This window comes from Oncorhynchus keta, unplaced genomic scaffold (assembly GCF_023373465.1).
Source record: "Oncorhynchus keta strain PuntledgeMale-10-30-2019 unplaced genomic scaffold, Oket_V2 Un_contig_8328_pilon_pilon, whole genome shotgun sequence".
Taxonomy (NCBI): Eukaryota; Metazoa; Chordata; class Actinopteri; order Salmoniformes; family Salmonidae; genus Oncorhynchus; species Oncorhynchus keta.
Genome location: NW_026289989.1, coordinates 77,501 through 99,447, shown reverse-complemented (window position 1 = coordinate 99,447; position 21,947 = coordinate 77,501). Strand labels below are relative to the sequence as shown.

The 21,947-nt window shown below is 43.0% G+C and overlaps 2 protein-coding genes across 2 annotated transcripts in view; one reads left to right on the top strand and one right to left on the bottom strand.

The window, feature by feature from the left end:
- The first annotated feature begins 618 nt into the window (after nt 1–618).
- Nucleotides 619–2,395, top strand: LOC127926791 (piggyBac transposable element-derived protein 4-like). The gene is made up of 2 exons (XM_052512421.1): nt 619–1,293; nt 2,318–2,395. The coding sequence occupies exons 1-2, from the start codon at nt 619–621 to the stop codon at nt 2,393–2,395; spliced, it is 753 nt and encodes a 250-aa protein (XP_052368381.1).
- Nucleotides 2,396–3,989: 1,594 nt separating this feature from the next.
- LOC118378624 (myosin heavy chain, fast skeletal muscle-like) overlaps nt 3,990–21,947 on the bottom strand; it is a 38,173-nt gene continuing 20,215 nt past the window's right edge. Inside the window, exons 23-41 of the mRNA XM_035765609.2 lie at nt 21,584–21,826; nt 21,089–21,265; nt 20,847–20,992; nt 20,565–20,655; nt 18,465–18,854; nt 18,241–18,367; nt 17,928–18,046; nt 15,792–15,988; nt 12,359–12,542; nt 12,059–12,224; nt 11,630–11,754; nt 11,150–11,458; nt 10,717–10,920; nt 10,453–10,578; nt 6,451–6,621; nt 6,064–6,168; nt 5,875–5,970; nt 4,336–4,467; nt 3,990–4,107 (exon numbers count right to left, since the gene is read on the bottom strand). Coding sequence (XP_035621502.2) covers nt 4,087–4,107; nt 4,336–4,467; nt 5,875–5,970; nt 6,064–6,168; nt 6,451–6,621; nt 10,453–10,578; nt 10,717–10,920; nt 11,150–11,458; nt 11,630–11,754; nt 12,059–12,224; nt 12,359–12,542; nt 15,792–15,988; nt 17,928–18,046; nt 18,241–18,367; nt 18,465–18,854; nt 20,565–20,655; nt 20,847–20,992; nt 21,089–21,265; nt 21,584–21,826 — 3,129 coding nt within the window. The 3' untranslated portion in view covers nt 3,990–4,086. The remainder of the gene's footprint in view (nt 4,108–4,335; nt 4,468–5,874; nt 5,971–6,063; nt 6,169–6,450; nt 6,622–10,452; nt 10,579–10,716; nt 10,921–11,149; nt 11,459–11,629; nt 11,755–12,058; nt 12,225–12,358; nt 12,543–15,791; nt 15,989–17,927; nt 18,047–18,240; nt 18,368–18,464; nt 18,855–20,564; nt 20,656–20,846; nt 20,993–21,088; nt 21,266–21,583; nt 21,827–21,947) is intronic.

Genomic DNA, 21,947 nt, shown 5'->3' with positions numbered 1-21,947 from the left:
AGTGATTTATTGATACAAGTGGCGCGTGCCGACAGTCAACCACGTAACCTCCCACTCTGCGCCATTCAGTGTTGTTGTTTATGTATGTAGTTAGTGAGCTAAGCTGTAGCATTAACAATGTCTTTCAAAAGGAGACAACTCACAAATGTGGAAATTCTGGAGATTTTTAAAAATTCGGACAATGAGTCTGAGTATGAAAGTCAGGAATCAGATTCTGACAGTGACAGTGAGGAGCTGCCCCTCAACCTTGTAGCCATTGAGAACCCTGAATCTGAATTTCCCGTGTCAACTGAGGAAGTACCAGGTCCCTTTGAAGATGCCGGTGGTGATGGAGGCAGACCGACAGTGGATGAAGTACAGGAGTTCTGTGGTAGCTGGAAGGCCACCAGTCATTTCACCCCACCTGGCCCTGCTGTCTGCTTTGACGAGTCCCAGTCTGGAGTGCAACGCCCCTTGCCATTTCCAACTGAGGCAGAGTGATTCAAGTTGTTTCTGACAGAGGAGCTGGTGGGAGAGATAGTTGAGGAGACCAATCGCTATGCCTTAGAGCTACAGGAGAGGAGAGAGCCAGGAGTGAGGGGGAAACTCGCTAAATGGGTGACAACCACAATTAGTGAAATGTATACCTTCCTGGTGACAGTCGTTCTCATGGGAATAGTACAGAAGAACTCCCTAAGAGAATACTGGAGCACAGATCCTATGTTTGCAACTCCCTTCTTTGCCTCCCTCTTTTCCCAAGATCGCTTCCTCGTTCTGCTGCGATGCCTGCATTTTGTCAACAATGCTACTGCCATCCTAAGTGACCCGTTATACAAAATAAGAAATGTTCTTATCAGCCTGACATCAGCATTTGGTCGGGTCTTTGTGCCATACAAGGACCTATGCATTGATGAGTCCCTGATGTTATGGAAAGGTAGGCTGGCGTTCCGTCAATATATACCCTCCAAAAGGCACAGGTTTGGAGTCAAGTTCTTTGTCATGTGCGACGTGAAGACAGGATTTGTCCAGGATATTATAGTTTACACAGGGTCCACCACTGACATCAAACATTATGAGGGGCTTGGGGTGTCAGGGTCCGTGGTGATGACCATGCTGGCTCCTCATCTCGGCAAGGGACACACTTTGTACGTGGACAATTGGTACAGCAGTCCCACACTCTTCCAGCATCTGCTCTCCAACAGCACAGGGGCCTGTGGCTCAGTCAGGTCGAACCAGAAGGGGATGCCGGCATTCGGATGCGGGAAGATGCAGAGAGGGGAGGTGGAATTCCAGGAGAACGGTCAACAGCTGGCAGTAAAGTGGCATGACAAGCGAGACGTCCATGTCCTCTCCACTGTCCATACAGCAACCATGTCAGCCACAGGGAAGGTGGACCACCTGACCGGAGAGAGAAAGATCAAACCAGATTGTGTGCTTGATTATAACCTCAAAATGGGGGCCGTGGATAAGGCAGACATGATAAACAGCTTTGTGGAATGCACACGGAAAACGAACAAGTGGTATAAGAAGATATTTTTCCATCTGATCGACACTGCTGTCCTCAACGGCAGCACAGTTCACCGCCAACTAACAGGTGAGATGATTACTGAACAAGGTATTTTTGTAATTGGATGAAAAATGTAATTATCCGCAAAAGTAAAAATGACAATTTTTTATGTGAATGAATGAGGAGGCAGAACACACCTAAATTCAAACTGTTTTTAGAAAATAAAAACTTGTTAGAAAATCATTTGAAATTGAAGTTAAAACAACCTATAAATATAAACAGGCTGTGTGTGTGCTTTAGTTTGAGGGCAGCGCGGATAAAATGTACTGTTACGTATCAATCACATTCTGGAATGGAGAGAACATTCTAACATCACGTGCATAAAAAAACTCACGCTGGGGCGACTGTTAGAGATATTTGGAACTCACGCATGAAAGGGTTAACAAAAGCATTTAAATGCACAATATGGCGTTTATGTTCATATTTAACAACACTATGGTTGAATGAATCTCTCACCACATCGACTTCTGTACGGCCACCCAGAAAAAGAGGCAACTTGGAGCTTAACTCAGTTTAATTTATGATCTTAGGAGGACATCTACGGGCCTTTTTAAGTACTACACCTATTATATCAGATCATCAGAAATGGGAGGGATAAACAGGAGATAGGCCTGTGCACCGTAAAACTAACTAGTTGAAACGAAACACAATTATATTCAAAACCTAACCCTAAACCTAACCCTAACCCTAACCCTTTTCCCTAACTGATTTGAAGAACACTGCAGAGCAAGTCTCATTATTCTCTACAAACTCACAATGTACATGCCGCAGGAAAGCAAAGGCCTTACGCTCATGTACCTCACTAAGCTGAGCTTTGAGGATGGTAGCACACAATGTCCATTGAAGTAACGATGTTGCCAGCCTCGTACTCGAGATCGAGAAAATGTTGAAGCTGCAGAGATACCGTGATGAGATCCTGAGGGCCACTTTCCTGCCATTCATCCGCCGCCATTCATCCGCCACCATCACCTCATGTTTCAGCATGATAATGCACTGCCCTGTATCGCGAGGAGCTGTGCACAATTCCTGGAAGCTGAACGTGTCCCAGTTCTTCCATGGCCTGCGTACTCACCAGACATGTCACACATTGAGCATGTTTGGGTTGCTCTGAATCGATGTGCGTGACAGCAGGTTCTAGTTCCCGCCAATACTCAGAAACTTTGCACATCCATTGCAGAGGAGTTGGGACAACATTCCACAGGCCACAATCAACAGCCGGATTAACTCTATGCGAAGATGATGTGTCACTGCATGAGGCAAATGGTGGGCACACCAGATACGGGCTGGTGTTCTGATCCACGTCCCTAATATTTATTTAAGGTATCTGTGACCAGCAGATGCATATCTATATTCTCAGTCATGTGAAATCCATAGATTAGGGCCTAATGAATTGTATTTCAATTGACTGATTTCCTTATGTGAACTGTAACTCAATAAAATGTTTGAAATTGTTGCATGTTGTGTTTATTTTTGTTCAGTATATTTTAATGTTCAAAGATCTTGCATGATATACGATCTGCAATTTTGTATTTGAGGGACATGTTTCTCTAAACTCCAAACTTATTCTGGGGGGGATTGATATTCTGATAACTGCCAGATTGTCATTAAGCAATTGAGTAAACTGTTACTATAAAACCTTCATTGCACATTTTTGATGTATTTTGGCAGGGTCTTGGGAGGATTTGACAACAACACTTGATCCAATACATCTTATGGGTGCCTCGGTTCATCCAGATCTTTTTTATCCAGCTCACATATCTTGCTTTTGCTCAATTACGCAGGCAAATGTTAGCAATGTGAGGACATCCTGGTTGACTAATAATGTCAAAATAGGTATCAGAAGAACCTGGGTTTCGGAAATACGCGGCGGTGCCAAATGTTCAAATAGAACTGGGTTCCATTTGAGATGATTGACACGCAGCAAGTCCCATCTCTTCCATCTCCTCATTGGGTTTTCATTAGCCCTAACCCATGTGGATGCTTGAAAGATGAATGAGGAGAGATTAATCAAAGATGCATGTCAAGTAAAATAACAACCCAATGTCATTCTCCCAGGACAAACTGGCTAGAAACAGCTAACTAGCTATGGGGTTGTTTTTGGTACCTGGTTTTTATTTTGGGTACCTGTTTGGAGTTGTTTGGGGTGATTAGTAGGACCCTTCTGGCTGAAAGTTAATGCTCTGGCATTGACATGAGCAAAGGGCAGCTCCACTGACATTTCTCCAGCCTCATTCCTCAGCTGTTAACCCAAAAACATGGCTGCTGTAACGAGAGTGGATTCGGGAGATTACCACTTCCGTGGTGCCCCAGGTTATTAATGGTTGAATTGAGGAATGGTTTATTTCAATCACGTAATCAATTAAACGTTAGGTAATCAATTTGATAAAATAGCATGTCATATCATTTAATAATAGTAAGACACGACAACAGTCCAAAAAAAGTATATGTTGGCCAACATGTTTTTAATCAATGCTCACAATTTCACCATGAAAATCATATTTTATGCAACACAGTAAAATGTTAAGAGACTTTGATCTTGTTTATTCAGAAGCTTCTTTGCCCTGTAGGAAGGAAGAAAGAAAATAATGGATCAGTATGAAATAATGAACATGCTAAATTAATGAACATCAAAATAATATAATCAATCAAGCATTTAAGGCTCAGTAATAAGCTTGGATTTTTTATTTTGAATTTCAAAGTTCCATTTTAGTTTGAATTATACTGAAGCATAGGTGGAGTTGATGTGGCCATATTTGAACAGGTTTGTAGGTTTAGCAGCAGCTCTTTACCTTTCCACCGTCACGGGTCTTGGCTCTGAGCTTGTTGACTTGAGTCTCAGCAATGTCAGCACGCTCCTCAGCCTCCTCCAGCTCATGCTGCACCTTCCTGAATTTAGACATGTGCTGGTTGGCTGCTTCCTCCTGAGAGGGAGAGCATAACATCAGTATATTGTTTGAAGATTCAGGAAGCAAATTCATATTCTTTAAAAATAAGTGTTTTAAATGTGTTTTTTATCTTCAGATAGCAATGTGCTGTAAATAGGGAGCTGATGATACAGCAGAGAAAGTGTGAACGGGGATCAAACCACTGCCTGCAGGGTGAACGGGGATCAAACCACTGCCTGCAGGGTGAACGGGGATCAAACCACTGCCTGCAGGGTGAACGGGGATCAAACCACTGCCTGCAGGGTGAACGGGGATCAAACCACTGCTTGCAGGGTGAACGGGGATCAGACCACTGCTTGCAGGGTGAACGGGGATCAAACCACTGCTTGCAGGGTGAACGGGGATCAGACCACTGCTTGCAGGGTGAACGGGGATCAAACCACTGCTTGCAGGGTGAACGGGGATCAAACCACTGCCTGCAGGGTGAACGGGGATCAGACCACTGCCTGCAGGGTGAACGGGGATCAAACCACTGCCTGCAGGGTGAACGGGGATCAAACCACTGCCTGCAGGGTGAACGGGGATCAAACCACTGCCTGCAGGGTGAACGGGGATCAAACCACTGCCTGCAGGGTGAACAGGGATCAAACCACTGCCTGCGGGGTAAACGGGGATCAAACCACTGCTTGCAGGGACATATCTGATCCAGGGGCACTGGCACTACCAGTAGACCAGCCACCAGGACTGCAAATTAATACTAACCCTATACTATGCACTGAGAAATGTGCATAATATCTTCAGCAATTACTTGCCATATCAATTGAGTCAATATTGACTAATGTGCAGAAGCACTTTAAAGTTGGAATCCGTTAATACCACAACAACAAATATGTTATTACAACAACAAAGATGTTATTACAACATACATGCAGATGTTATTACAAATTACTTGCCATACAAAGATGTTATTACAACAACACAAAGATGTTATTACAACAACACAAATATGTTATTACAACAACAAAGATGTTATTACAACAACACAGATGTTTCTCAAAACAACAAACACTTTTGTTTTCTTTCACATCATTGACTTAAATTATCTATAATTATCTTCTTGTTTATTTCTCGTGTTAGGGTTATATATTTCTTTACCTTTTATTGGTTATACTATTATTGACTACTGCACTGTTGGGTAGGGGTGTCAAGTTTCACTAACTTGCAAACAGAATAGATTTTATTTTACCACAACACTTCATACTCATCTCCTTTGTTTGATAAACAAAACAGAAACAATAACAAATGCGCCTGGGGCGACCAGTGTTTCAACTTTTGTTAATCTCAGCTGTAACTAAACTGTATTTACATGAAGGTAACGAGGGAAAAATATGTTTTCGAAAGCATGCTTTCAGAGTATTTGACTAAGTACAGCAGGTGACTTACTGCTTCCTCAGCCTGCCTCTTGTAGGCCTTCACTTTCATCTGCAGCTTATCTACCAGGTCCTGAAGCCTTCCAACGTTCTTCTTATCCTCGTCAGTCTGTGGGTCAAAATCAAAGATTCACTGCCTCAGTTTTATACTCCAACCTGTTTGTGTTAGTGTAGATTTTGTGAAAAAGGCACTTCCTGTTACCTGGTAGGTGAGCTCCTTGACTCGGCGCTCATACTTGCGGACTCCCTTGACCGCATCTATACCTCTTTTCTGCTCGGACTCCAACTCAGTCTCAAGCTCACGCACCTTTGTAGAAGAAATTAACATAGGCATTTGTTTGAGGTGGTGAAATCATACATAACAAATCTTTGTAAAACAGAGGTATATTCTTCTACTCGGTCAAGGACGTACAGTAGCTGTCTGTTCATATACTTTTAACATTTTAATTGAAGGGATCTGTAATGTTAACAGCAGATTTTCATTATCTAGGTGGGTTATTGAGAGAAAAAGTCATTACACAATGCCCAAGAAACAATGTCCAGAAATCTGTTTTTCAATCCACTCTAATCCACCCTGTTGTTAACTCACCCTGGACTCCAGTTTCTGGAGCTGCTTCTTGCCTCCCTTCATGGCCAGGTTCTCAGCCTCATCCAGGCGGTGCTGCAGGTCCTTGACTGTGACCTCCAGGTTCTTCTTCATCCTCTCCAGGTGAGAGCTGGTGTCCTGCTCCTTCTTCAGCTCCTCAGCCATCATGGCGGCCTGGAATGGTAGTTTGTTTAATGTATGTCTCTCTAGACCAGGGTTCTCCAACCCTTCTGTAGGTTTTTGCTCCAACCTCAGTTATAATTAACTGGATGCAGAATATCAACCAGCTCATTATTAGAATTTTTAACATTTTAGTACCACTATCGTTTTCACTATATATCCTAACTCTTGGTGATGTCATTCGAAACCACAATTTCAACTCTCACTGCTATGTGGACGACATGCAGCTGTACATTTTGACAAAACATGGTGAAGCTCCAAAATTGTCTACCCTGGAAGCCTGTGTTTCAGACATAAGGAAGTGGACGGCGGCAAACGTTTTACTTTGAATCTCGGACAAAACAGAGGTGCTAGTTCTAGGCCCCAAGAAATAAAGAGATATGCTGTTTGATCTGACAAACAATATTGATGGTTGTACAGTCACCTCAAATAAAACTGAAGGACCTTGGCATTACTCTGGACCCTGATCTCTCATTTGATGAACATATCAAGAATATTTAAAGGGCAGCTTTTTTCCCACCATAATAACATTGCAAAAATCTAAAACTTATGCAAAAATTATGATGAAAATCTCATCCATATTTTTGTCACTTCTAGATTAGACTACTGCAATGCTCTACTCTCCGACTACCCGGATAAAACATAAAATAAACTTCAGTCAGTTCCGGAGTTCTGGCGACGGAGAAGAAGGCAGACGGAGAAGAAGGCAGACGGAGAAGAAGGCAGACGTTTTATGTGCCCCCAACCGATTGTGCTTTTTTTGTTAGTTTATTTGCAACGTATGTTTTTACTTATTTTGTACATATTGTTGCCGCAACAGTCTCTCGTGACGGAAAATAACTTCTGGACATCAGGACTGCGATTACTCACCACGGACTGGCAGAATCCTTTTTTTCCTTTGACGAGTCTGACATCCGCACTGAGATAAAGGCTAGAGCAGCCACTTTCAAGGAGAGGGACTCTAACCCGGAAGCTTATTAGAAATGTGCCCTCTAACCCTAACCCTAACCATCAAACAGGAAAAGTGTCTATACAGGACTAATATGGAATTGTATTACACCAACTCTGATGCTCATCAGATGTGGCAGGGCTTGCAAACCATTACCGACTACAGAGGGAAGCACAGCCAAGAACTGCCCAGTGACACAAGCCTACTAGACGAGCTAAACTACTTTTATGCTCGCTTCAAGGCAAATAACACTGAAACATGCATGAGAGCACCAGCTGTTCTGGAAGACTGTGTGATCACGCTCTCCGCAGCCGATGTGAGTAAGAACTTTAAACAGGTCAACATTCACAAGGCCACAGGGCCAGACAGATTACCAGGATGTGTACTGCGAGCATGCGCTGCCCTTTCCCACCTGGACAAATGTGAGAATGATATTCATTGACGACAGCTCAGCGTTCAACACCACAGTGCCCTCAAAGCTCATCAATAAGCTAAGGAGCCTGGGACAAAACACCTCCCTCTGCAACTGGATCCTGGACTTCATGACGGGCCGCCCCCAGGTGTTAAGGGTAGACCACCAACAAACTATCATGGTCCAAGCACACCAAGACAGTCGTGAAGTGGGCACAACAAAACCTATTCCCCCTGAGTAGACTGAAAAGATTTGGCATGGGTTCTCAGATCCTCAAAGGGTTCTACAGCTGCACCATTGAGAGCATCACTGCCTGGTATGGCAACTGCAAGGCACTACAGAGGGTGGTGCGAACGGCTCAGTTCATCACTGGAGCCAAACTTCCTGCCATCCAGGACCTCTATTACCAGGCAGTGTAAGAGGAAGGCCCTAAAAATTGTCAAAGACTCTAGCTACCTTGGTCATAGACCGTTCTCTCTGCTACCGCACGGCAAGCAGTGCTGGAGCGCGAAGTCTTGGAGGCTTCTAAACAGCTTCTACCCCCCAAGCCATAAGACTCCTGAACACCTAATCAAATGGCTACCCAGACAATTTGATCGCTGCTACTCTCTGTTTTTATCATTTGTATATAGTCTTGATGTTGACATTTTACTGCTACTCTTTAATTACTTGTTACTTTTATTTCTTATTCTTATCCGTATTTTTTGTAACTGCAATGTTGGTTAGGGGCTCGTAAGTAAGCATTTCAGTGTTAGGTCTACTACACTTGTTGTATTCGGCGCATGTGACTAATACAATTTGATTTGATTTGAAATACAGCTGCTAAAATCTTGATCATATTACTCCAGTGCTGGCCTCTTCCTGTTAAGGCTATCGCTGATTTTCAAGGTTTTACTGCTAACCTACAAAGCATTTCATGGACTTGTTCCTATCTATCTTTCCGATTTGGTCCTGCCGTACCTACCCACAAGTACGCTCGATCACAAGACGCAGGCCTCCTTATTGTCCCTAGAATTTCTAAGCAAACAGCTGGAGGCAGGGCTTTCTCTTATAGAGCTCCATTTTTATGGAATGGTCTGCCTGTCCATGTGAGAGACGCAGACTCGGTCTCAACCTTTAAGTCTTTACTGAAGACTAATCTCTTCAGTAGGTCATATGATTGAGTGTAGTCTGGCCCAGGGGTGCGAAGGTGAATGGCAAGGCACTGGAGTGACTAACCACCCTTGCTGTGTCTGCCTGGCTGGCTCAGCTCTCTCCACTGAGATTCTCTGCCTCTAACCCTATTACTGGGGCTGAGTCACTGGCTTACTAGTGCTCTTCCATGCCGTCCCTAGGAGGGGTGCGTCACTTGAGTGTTTTGCGGCCCCCTCGGGCTTGTGCATTGGGGTAGTAAGTTGGTGATCTGTTGATATCCCTTTAGTAGTGAGGGGAATGTGCTTTGGCAAAGTGGGTGTGGTTATGTCCTAACTGGTTGGCCCTGTCCAGGATTATCGTCAGACGGGGTCACAGTGTCCCCGATCCCTCCCCCTTCTCATCCTCCATTATCTATGCTGTACTATATGTACCGGGGAGCTAGGGTCAGTCTGTGCTATCTGGTGTAATTCCCCTGTCTTATCTGGTGTCTGGTGTGAACTTAAGTATGCTCCCTCTAATTCTCCCACTGTGATTATTATTTGACCCTGCTGGTCATCTATGGAACATTTGAACACCTTAAAGAACGATCTGACCTTAATGGCCATGTACTCTTATAATCTCTGCCCAGCACATTCAGAAGAGGACTGGCCACCTCTTAGAGCCTGGTTCCTCTCTAGATTTCTTCCTATGTTCCTAGGTTCTACATCTGCATTGCTTGCTGTTTGAGGTTTTAGGCTGAGTTTCTGTGTAAGAACTTTGTGACATCTAATGATGTAAAAAGGGCTTTATAAATACATTTGTTGGATAGATTTAGAGCAAAAACCTACAGGAAGGTAGCTCAAGACAGACAGGCTGCCTCCCATGATGTACCAATGTTCCAACATACATATCTACTAAACCAACGTCAGTTTGGCAGAGAGGAATCGAGACGTTGGGAGCCGTTGGGAGCCATGAACACCCTGCAGTAAAAATGCTAACTTGATAGATACTTATGGAAATTACATCTGTATTTCATTTAACACGTTTTAAAAAATGTCCTAAAAACATGTTTTCACGTTGTCATTATGGGGTATTGTGTGTAGATTGGTGAGACAAAAATCTAATTAATACATTTTGAATTCAAGCAGTACCACAACAAAATGTGGAATCAGTCGAAGGGTATGAATACTTTCTGAAGGCACTGTAGATGAAATGTATTTATTAGGCTGTTAGAATCGATGTTGCCTCAAACTGGGATGCCTCGAGGCTCAGCCAATACTAGTGTTAACCAGCCCTGTTATCATTGGGGCTAAATGAAGTTGATGTAATTCAATAGATCATGAGAACTCACATCAGTGATGGCCTTCTTGGCCTTCTCCTCTGCATTCCTGCTTTCCTGGACGATGTCCTCCACCTCTCCCTGCACCTGCACCAGGTCAGTCTCCAGCTTCTTCTTGGTGTTCAGAAGGCTGGTGTTCTGGAGGAAACAAGACAAATGGTTTGACTCTCAAGAGAATTTACTTGTCATAAGGCAGAAGTTACGACATATAAAAGCAAGCACTGTGTAAATGGTATGTTTGGTTGAGTTTCATAAGAATTTGATTTTGACCTGTACCTGGGAGTGCAGCAGTCCAACACGCTCGCTGGCGTCCACCAGCTCAGTCTCAGCCACTTTGCGGCCTCTCTCTGTCACCTCCAGGGCAACTCTCAGCTCCTCGATTTCAGCCACCATCAGACCGTTCCTGCGCTCCACCATGGCTGCCTGCTCCTTCATGTCCTCTGAGGCACGGACGGCGTCATCAAGGTGCAGTTGGGCATCCTGGGGTTCATAATGACAGGTTCATTGGGACTTGTGGAAGTAGAGGTGATAGGATCGGTGATAAATATGTTTATTGGTAAGAATTTCCTCATTATCCCTACATTTCCACAGTATATTAGTCCAATAGATTCAATATTTTAAATTGCATGGTTAAAGCCTGTTTTAAAGATTCACAAACAAATCCCTCCCCATTTTTAGATGTTTGAGCCTGATGTCCCATTCCCTTTACCTTGAGCTGTCCCTGGACATTCCTCAGATGTTTCTGGGCCTCGGCCGCTTGGCGGTTGGCGTGGCTCAGCTGGATCTCCATCTCATTCAGGTCTCCCTCCATCTTCTTCTTCACCCTCAGGGCATCATTCCTGCTCCTGACCTCAGAGTCCAGGGTGCTCTGCATGGAGTCAGTCAACCTCTGGCTGTTCCTCTTGATCTGCTCCATCTCCTCATCCTTCTCAGCAATCTTCCTGTCTACCTCACCCTTGACCTGGTTCAGCTCCAGTTGCACACGCAGAATCTTGGATTCCTCGTGCTCCAGTGTGCCCTGGACAGGGAGAAGCAGTCAGGTAATTTGTGTTCAATAGATTTGGATGTGAATAACACCAGCAATTAAATATATATGACTACAATAAACACCATTACAGACATCATTGGACTGTAGCTAGCATTGGCTCGGGTAACACTGCTTTTCCCATCAAACAGCTGTAGTTTGTACCTCAGCCTCCTCCAGAGCCGTCTGGATCTCAGACTTCTCTGTCTCCACAGTCTTCTTGGCCTTCTCTAGCTCATGAATGCTCTTGCCAGTCTCTCCGATCTGCTCAGTCAGGTCAGAGATCTCCTCTGCACACACAAACACAGGAGCAGTTTAGACTTGAGAGATAATTTTTTGTGGATATTACCAATGCACTGAAGTTGACATTGAATCATAATAACAGATAAATAATTAACAGCACTTCATATGGTCTTGCAAATATAATTGCCCTTCACTTCCTTGGGTTGTTCATAGGAACGCTGATTACGAGTACAAAAAATATAATTTTATACTCAGAGATGGTGTAATAGTAATTTAATGTAAGTTTGATGGTTAAAGCTCCCTCCATCTTTACAATACATGAGCAAAATAGAACTGCTGTCAGATGCTCACGTTGCAGGTTCTTGTTCTCTCTCTTCAGAGTCTCCAGATGATCCAGAGCCTCCTCGTAGGAGTTCTTCATCTTGAAGAGTTCAGTGCTCATAGAGCGAGCCTCCTTCTGAGCTCCTTCCAGCTCAGCCTGGCTTTCCTCATACTTCTGCTTCCACTCTGACAGAACCTAAGGAAATCCATAGGATTTTCATTACAACTCATTGATGGAGTTTTGAATCAGGAATATGGTACAATTATACGACAACTGATCAAATTTCAGACAGAAAATATTACCCTAGAGTGAGGTTTATTCATTTTCACCTTGTCAAAGTTTCTCTGCTTCTTGTCAAGGTTGGAGGCCATTGTGTTTGCTCTCTCAATGTCAATCATTATGTCCTCCACCTCTCCCTGCAGCCTCTGCTTGGTCTTCTCCAGGGAGGCGCACTTGGCGTTAACTGCCTCAATGGTCTCTTCAGCCTCCTGCAGACGCTGGGCAAGCTTCTTCCTGTTGGACGACAGAGGGTGGTTTTATTGTGAACAATTTTTTCCAAAACAAATGTTACAATACTTGACATTTTCTCAGAGCCCCCTACCACTAGTCTCTCTAGACATCTTGGTTGCCTCCCACAATGTTCTAATGTTCTGGCCTAACCCCTCTGTACATAGTAGAATGGCAGTTTGGTACTATGTCACGGCCTATATAACTACCCACTGGGCACAAACTGGTTCAATCAACATTGTTTCAACATTTGTCAATGTATTGTTACATAAAATACATTGGATTTAAAAAAAGGTATGAACAAACTGTGGTGAAAGGTGAAAATTAAACTACAGGATTACATCAACATGGTGACATGTTCAACACTGACAAACCTTGCATAAAATGTGTTGAATTTGTACCTTTGAAACAACATCAGATCTTCAACGTAATAATCTCTATCAGAAAAAAACAATAGGCTGGACAGCACCTCCTACTGGAGAGTTGATCTATCTACAACTACCCTTTGGTCCTCCATCCAGGGTTTTAACTTCCATATTTGTCACAGGCTGTTACCAATCTGTTGTCGTGAGAATGGTTGTTGAGACTTAATAGGTTCAGTGTTGCGTTGTTATCAAAGTCATTCCAAAAGGGTAGCTTTAACAGAGCAAATGAACTGGAGCCATACTTTATCAATTATATTATCAATGATGCTGTTGATGGGAAGTCATCTTATTGTTTAAATGTAATCCAGGACTCAACTAAAAACAGACAATACATAAAGGCCCAGCATTTTAAGCTTTGGCAGCTTTCTAATGGAATCTACAAGTTAGTAAATTAAATGTTGTTTTGATGTCTCCATCTCAAGTCTCTGAACCTAAGATCTAAGTTAAAAAATGACTAAATCAAACCATCCTTTAAAGTTTGATTTAGACCTATTAATTAACCTTGATTTTTGGTTGAAATGGAGATGTGAATGCAACATCAATTATTAATTTGTAGACAAACTGGAATTTTAAAAAAGACTCACAATTTGATATTACTTTTGTAAGACAGCCTAACATTAAGTTATTAACAATCTTACAAACTAATGTACAAATATTTGTTATTGTACATTAGATTTCCACAGAGTAATGAGTAACACATACATGGCCACATTTTGAGGTTACTCAATAAATGTCTTATGTAATCATAGAAAGCATTCAGGGTTGTCAGTCTGTGGAAATCTTACCATTGCTGTAATAATCTGCACCGAATCTCGAACGGCATTGATCACTTGCACTATATACTTTAATGTCATCTCAACTAGTTGAAATCCAGGTAATTTGGTTGTGTCATTTGATCGAGCACATTGATAACATTAAGGGTTCTATTCAATCAGATCCTCTTTAAATCGACATCCACATTGCGGTTGTTTTGGTTGTGTCAAAGGTGGAACTGTCAAATCCACAAATGGCACCTGGCATACACGTAAAACTGGCACTGTCATTGGCTGCACGGAGTCGCATTAAGAGAAATCCCATGCAGCCTTGCTTACAAATTTGAACACTGGAATGTGAGATGTAATCTACTCCTCCAATAGGGTGATAGATGTAATCTACAGTCGTGGCCAAAGGTTTTGAGAATGACACATATAAATTTTCAACAAGTCTGCTGCCTCAGTTTGCATGATGGCAATTTGCATATACTCAAGAATGTTATGAAGAGTGATCAGATGAATTGCAATTCTTGAAAAAGAAGAGTCAACAGTGCAAATATTGACTCTTTGCATCAACTTCATGGAATTTTCAGTAAAAGCCTTTGACACTTTTTAAATGCTTGTAATTATACGTCAGTATTCCATAGTAACATCAGACAAAAATATCTAAAGACACTGAGGCAGCAGACTTTTTTGTGTAATTCTCAAAACTTTTTGCCACGACTGTACACCTCCATTAGGATGATAGATGTAATCTTATCCTCCATTAGGATGATAGATGTAATCTTGTCCTCCATTAGGATGACATTTACATTACATTTAAGTCATTTAGCAGACGCTCTTATCCAGAGCGACTTACAAATTGGTGCATTCACCTTATGACATCCAGTGGAACAGTCACTTTACAATAGTGCATCTAAATCTTTTAGGGGGGGGTGAGAAGGATTACTTATCCTATCCTAGGTATTCCTTAAAGAGGTGGGGTTTCAGGTGTCTCCGGAAGGTGGTGATTGACTCCGCTGTCCTGGCGGAGTGAGAAATCCTCATTGTTTTGTTTAATGAGTTTCAATTTGAGCGTCATAATTTCTATACAGCTACACTTTCTTGGTCTGAATTTGTTACGCAAGTGGGATAGGTGTGGCTTGATGACAATGATCAAGAGTGGCTTCTAACCGATTTGACAGTTCCAATGAAGTGACACCTTCGACATCGCCAAAATATCAGCTATGTGGGTGACGGCTAACACATGATCTGATTGATTTTTTAAATTGTTTAATTATTGGTGAAAATGTGCTGGAATCTCATTGATCAATGTATGCCATCAGCATACCACCCTGCATACCACTGCTGGCTTGCTTCTGAAGCTAAGCAGGTCCTGGTCAGTCCCTGGATGAGAGAACAGATGCTGCTGGAAGTGGTGTTGGAGGGCCAGTAGGAGGCACTCTTTCCTCTCAATGCCCCAGGGCAGCGATTGGGGACACTGCCCTGTGTAGGGTGCCGTCTTTTGTATGGGACGTTAAACGGGTGTCCTGACTCTCTGAGGTCATTAAAGATCCCATGACACTTATTGTAAGAGTAGGGTTGTTAACCCCGGTGTCCTGGCTAAATTCCCAATCTGGCCATCAAACCATTACGGTCACCTAATAATCCCCAGTTTACAATTGGCTCATTCATCCCCCTCCTCTCCCCTGGAACTATTCCCCAGGTCGTTGCTGCAAATGAGATTGTGTTCTCAGTCAACTTACCTGGTAAAATAACGGATAAATAAAACAATAGATATATCTACCAAATGTGACCCAAATTCTCCACGTTGAAATGACATGGTGGGTACCGTATCTGTTTGAATAAAATACAGATAGCAGCGAGCAAGATGGCAGCTACTAAGATGGGGATCACAGGTTATTTTTAATAGGACCCACCCCAAATTATTTTTCTTATTAAAGTTGCCAAGAAAGTGTCAAAATTGAAACCAGACCACACTGCTGTTGCCTAAGGTGTGGGTTTATGAGACTACTGTACCACTACAACGTCACCACCCACACCCTATATGTGAGTTCCTGCTGTTGCGTGCGACTCACTTGGCCTCCTCCAGCTCCTCTGTGCGCTGAATGGCATCAGTTTCATACTTAGTCCTCCACTGAGCCACCTCACTGTTGGCCTTGGACATGCCGCGTTGCAGCTCTGCCTTTGCCTCCTGCTCCTCCTCAAACTGCTCCCTCAGTAGGTCACAGTCATGGCGGGCAGACTGGACACCATGGGCCAGTGCATTTTTTGCCTGTGAGATAGAAAGGAAAAGATAAAGAGAAATTAGAGAGATAGTAAAACAAATGACAGTAGATGGCGCTATAGTGGATAGTGGACATTTTACTCTGCTATAAAAAAATGTAAATAATGTATGCTGATCTTAACTTTTTGGTATGCAATGTCTCCACTATCATTTCCTTTGACCCAAAAACATCTTCTGGACATCAGAAGAGCGATCACTTGCCTCAATTTGGATGAAGATTTCTATCTCAACGAATCGGCAACTCTGGGCATTCTGCTTACTCCGGACCAGGCCCTAATCCCTGGTACTCGAAAGAGGAAGTGGCGGCCAAAAAGAGGCAGGTGAGGCAGCCTCCTAATGAGATTACGTCAGCAAACAAATAAACCAACTTTCCCTTTGTTCTATTGGCTAGCGTACAATCACTGGAGAACAAACTGGACGAACTCTTATCAACGGGACCTAAAGAACTGTAATATTCTGTTTCTCTGAATCTTGGCTGAACAAGGAGGCACCCTGGACCCACTCCAACTTGCATACCTTCCCAACAGATCCACGGATGACGCAATCTCTATTGCACTCCGCCCTCTCCCACCTGGACAAGAGGAACACCTATGTGAGAATGCTGTTCATTGACTACAGCTAAGTATTTGGTATTTTATTAGGAACCCCATTGGCTGTTGCAAAAGCAGCAGCTACTCTTCCTGGTGTACATTTAACACCATAGTGCCCTCCAAACTCATCAATAAGCTCAGGACCCTGTGACTTTCTGACGGGTCGCCCCCAGGTGGTGCGCCTAGGCAACAACACATCTGCCACACTGACCGTCAAAACAGGGGCCCCTCGGGTGCATGCTTAGTCCGCACCTGTACTCCTTGTTCGCCCCACATCAGCAAGACAAAGGAGCTGATCGTGGATTACAGGAAACGGAGAGCCGAACAAGACCAAATCCACATCGACACAGCTGTAGTGGAGCGAGTCGGGAGCTTCAAGGTCCTCTGTGTCCACAAGTAAATAACATGGTCTTCACACACACCAACACAGTCATGAAGAGGGCACGACAATGCCTCTTCCTCCTCAGGAAGCTGAAAAGATTTGGCATGGGCCCTCAGATCCTCAAAAAGTTCTACAGCTGCACCATCGAGAGCATCTTAACCGGCTGCATCCTGCATCATCGCTTGGCAACTTCTTGGCATCTAACCACAAGGTGCTACAGAGGGGTAGTGCGTATGGAGCAGTACATCACTGGGGCCGAGCTCTCTGCCATCCAGAACTTCTGTTCTAGGCGATGTCAGAGAAAGGCCTTAAAAATTGTCAAAGACTCCAGCCACCCAAGTCATAGACTGTTCACTCTGCTTCCGCGGGGCAAACTGTACCGATGCACCCAGACTGGAAAAAACAGGACCCTGAACAGCTTCTATCCCCAAGCCATAAGAATGCTAAATAGTTAACCAAATAGCTACCCAGACTATCTGCACTAACTCTTTTGACTCATCCCATTCGCTGCTGCTACTTCTTATTATCTATCCTGTTGCCTAGTTACTTTACCTCTACCTTTATGTACATATCTAACTCAATTACCTCGTTCCCCTGCACATCGACTCAGTACCCCATGTATATAGCTAAGTTATCATTACTCAGTACTGGTACCCCGTGTATACAGCCAGGTTATCATTACTCAATACTGGTAACCTGTGTATATAGCCAAGTTATCATTAGTCATTGTGTATTTATTTATTCCTCCTGTTATTATTTTTCTATTATTTCTCTATGTTTCTCTCTGCATTGTTGGGAAGGGCCCATAAGTAAGCATTTCACTGTTAATCCACACCTGTTGTTTACCAAGCACGTGACAATTTGATTTGAAGTCTCTGAGGGTGGCGTAGTCACCGTCTACATGTAGATATTTCTCTACACTCTGTGGTTGGTGGAGTCCAGATTGGTCCCTTACCTTGACCTCCTCCTCAATCTGCCTCTTCAGCTCCTCCACCTGCTGGGTGAAGGCCTGTTTTCCTCTGGTCATCTGAGACACCAGGGCTTCCTTCTCTTCCAGCTGGCGGCCAAACTCACCTGCAGAGATAGAGGGACATCTTGTTAATGGGGTCTCTGTTCTCTATGATTGAAAATGTGTTGTAGGGCAATGTTAGATGGTGAATAGTAATTTCTCCAAATATTTGAATGTGGACTGGACTTCAAGCCCTCAACACATTTTATTGTGTACCACTTAAGGAAAGCATTGGTTTGTTGTTCATTGTTGATGGTACCATTTTCTGTCAGAAGTCTGGCCCTCTGTCCACTGATGTCAGTGACCTGGCGAAGATTCTCATCATTCTTCGTCTTGATCTCACTTAGCTGGTCCTCTAGAGTACGGCACATCTTCTCCAGATTGCCCTGTTAGTGAAACATGTACCATTATTACTTCAGTTCACATAAATGGAAATGTAGTTGACCCTCCTCAACACCGCTTGACCAAAACATCACTAATCACCTTAGCCTTGGCAATGGAGTCCATGTTGGTGGAGAGGTCATCAATCTCCATCTTGTACTCACTCTTCTCCTTCTCCAGCTTCTGTTTGACACGCTGCAGGTTGTCGATCTGCTCCCCGAGCTCAGCCACACTGTCGGCCTGCTTCTTGCGCAGAGCGGCGGCTGTGGCTTCATGCTGCAGGGTGGACTCTTCAAGATCACGACGCAGCTTCTGGAACTCAGCCTCACGCTTCTTGTTCATCTCAATCTGAGCAGCAGTGGCACCTCCGGCCTCCTCCAGCCTCTCGCTGATCTCCTCAAGTTCCCTGGAGAGATCAGCCCTCTGCTTCTCAACTTTGGCCCTGGCAGCACGCTCAGCCTCAATTTCTTCTTCCAGCTCCTCAATACGGGCCTAAAGTAGGGGGCAGGAGCAGCGGGGAATGAACAATAAAGTTGAAACATTGGAACCTCACAAAATAATAAAAGGATGTATATTTTACATTCTGAAATCTTGCTCTGATTTACCATCCCAAGGGTCCCATAGATAACATGAAGAGTCGTTTTGTTAGATAAAATACTTTTTCATATCCTAAAAAGGTCAAATCAAAGGTCCATATAGAAGGTCAAATCAAAGGTCCATATAGAATCGATTTAGAAGGTCCACTCGTTCAATTTACAAAGAAAGGATTCTGTTGAAATCTAAACGTTGTTTCAACCAGTCAAATTACATTGCATTTATTCCTCAGAGATTCTAGAACATAACAAAACGTCACTATATCATTAGAGATGTAGTACATCCTGTAGGACACCACATTTGGTCAGAGAGCAAAGCTTTCATGGCATGCCAATGACACGGGTGGCCTTCACTTGATTGACTGTAACTTTGTCAAATAAGCACCAATCGGGGCCAAACAAAACTAGCTAGATAACCAATGAGCTGGGCTTTTACGGGAGTATCTGTCACACAATTTTTCTGCTAACATTGTGCGACAACAAGACTTTTCCTTTTGGACAAAAATTGCAAGAACATGGAGAGTTATGAAGTTATGAAAACTGGGTGTTTCACAAATGTTGAACTTACAATATGGCTACTAATACTGTAAAAGCTCAATCAAAGTCAAAGTATACAGATTTGATGATATTCTTGCAGAGAAATGTAATGTAAATGTGTCCTTCACAATTTGTCCAAATGTACCTGGGTGACGTCACACTAAATGTCTTGTGGCTTGCCCATACTTCAAGTTATCAGTCTGAAACTTTAACATGCACTGCTGCCCTCTTGTAGACACTATCGGAATTACAACCAGAGTGATGGCTAGACTTGGGATCTTTCTGTTGCATTACAAAGATGGTGGTAGAAAAAAAACGTTACATTTTCTTCTATCAGATCTATTGTGTTATTCTCCTACATTTAATTCACTTTTCCACAAACTTTAAAGTGTTTCCTTTCAAATGGTACCAAGAATATTCATATGTTGAAACAAAGCCAGTTACACTAATATATTCAATAGACAGTGTCCCGTGTAGGAACCAAACCCAAATCAGTAAAATCCACCCATAAAGTTAGATAGAGGTCTCTAGATGGATATAAACCATTTTAGCATGGACATTGCCATTGAGAGCTTCCACCATTTTAAAGTAGTTAACTGGGACAATGATTAGAGCATTGTCTTCTTCAAATTGTGTTGCCTATGGTTAGAAAATGGCTTTAAGCAATAACACCGCCATCTAGTCATGGCAATAAATAAATGACAAGATTTTGATATGGCTCAGGACTCCAGCTCTGCAGGTGGTGGTAAATCACCAATATTAGGTTTACACTTGTTTCAAGCACAAAAGAAGAAAACAATTGACTGTATTAAAATGGAGCTGTCCATGCTATCACATAGGCCATAATGTCACCGATAAAGTATTTGTCCTCTATCTAACTCTATGAAAGCCCCATCTTAACAACATCAGCAACATCAGAAACATCAGCAAGAAACAACATGTTCCAACCTACTCAGCCATCAGAAGCCACCAGTAAAAATGTGTGCTACCAGAAGAAATATGTCACAGTTTTTGTCAGGAAATTATTCAGGTGTTTGCTTTCCTGTACAGGAGCTTAGATCCTGTACTGTACCTGGAGTTCCTTGATCTTCTTCTGCAGCTGAGCTCCCAGAGACTGCTCATCCTCAACCTTGCTGAGGAGCTGGGTGGCCTCAAAGTCCTTCCTAAGAAACACAAACACAATGATTGCACAGTTGGTTTTGGTTCGATAGTTTAAAGACAGAGAATTATACCATTCACATAGTTTATAAAAATCACGTGCAAATGCTAATTCATAATTTCAATAATTAGTCAAGAACAACCATTGTGTTGATCAACATAGTAGGTAATATTGTAGCCATTTGATTGTGTTTACTTCTTGATCTTCTCATCAGACTGCTGCTTGTCATTCTCCAGGTCCATTATGGATTCCTGGGCCAGTTTCAGATCTCCCTCCAGCTTTCTCTTGGATCTCTCAAGGTCCATACGGAGCTTCTTCTCTTGTTCCAGAGAACCCTCAAGCTACAACATAAAAATACACATATTGTTGAACTCTAAACAACTGAAGATAATGTCATCTTGCATACTATCATGGCCAAAATGACAAACTCCTCTCACGTCATCCACTTGCTGTTCCAGCTTGGTCTTGGCCTTGGTCAGAGTGTTGACTTTGTCCTCCTCTGCCTGCAGGTCGTCCAGTGTCTGCTGGTGGGCCTCTTGGAGGGCTTTCTTCTCCTTGGTCAGCTTGGCAACACTCTCATCCATAGACGACATCTCCTCTGTCAGATTTTTAACCTGAAAACGGTCACAACAAAATTTGTCTTTGGTCACTACAAAGATTTAGTTTGAAATGTATTGCATTAATTTCATTCAGATTTTAAATGTATCAACAAGTAATGTATTATTGATTTAACACTAGATTTTTTACAATTTTACACCATTTTTACGCCATAAACAAAGGGGGAGCTGAACATTCAATGAATGTGAGGAGTACCCCGCAACTAAAATTCCACAATTTTTCCTGCACCCAGAATACGGCTTGAATTCCATGTTTTGAGTTGATTATCGCTTGGATTATTGTTTGGTTAGACTGTCTATGGTAAAGCATGAGACCTTGTTTTCAGTGGCGTGCTTCTCCTTCTCCACTTTGGCCAGGGTGAGTTCCAGGTCATCAATGTCCTTCTTCAGCTCAGAGCACTCGTCCTCCAGCTTCCTCTTCTTGGCAGTCAACTCAGAATTCATCTCCTCTTCATCCTCCAGCCTCTCAGTCGTCTCTTTGAGTTTGGCCTCCAGCTGGATCTTGCTCTTGATGAGCCCCTCACACCTTTCCTCAGCATCGTTCAGATTTTCTGATTCCTGTTTTCAGAACAGGATAAAAAATCTGCGTCCTCACTTTCTGTATGAAAATATAGACTAACATTTGTCAAAGAGGTCAAAACAAATCAACATAACTTCAATATATACCATAATAATAACA

Bases quoted from the DNA above. Each gene is read 5' to 3' on its own strand.
- LOC127926791 (XM_052512421.1), top strand. From the start codon at position 619: ATGTATACCTTCCTGGTGACAGTCGTTCTCATGGGAATAGTACAGAAG. The intron at 1,294-2,317 runs GTAAAGTGGCAT...TACATGCCGCAG, and splicing joins AGAACGGTCAACAGCTGGCA to GAAAGCAAAGGCCTTACGCT.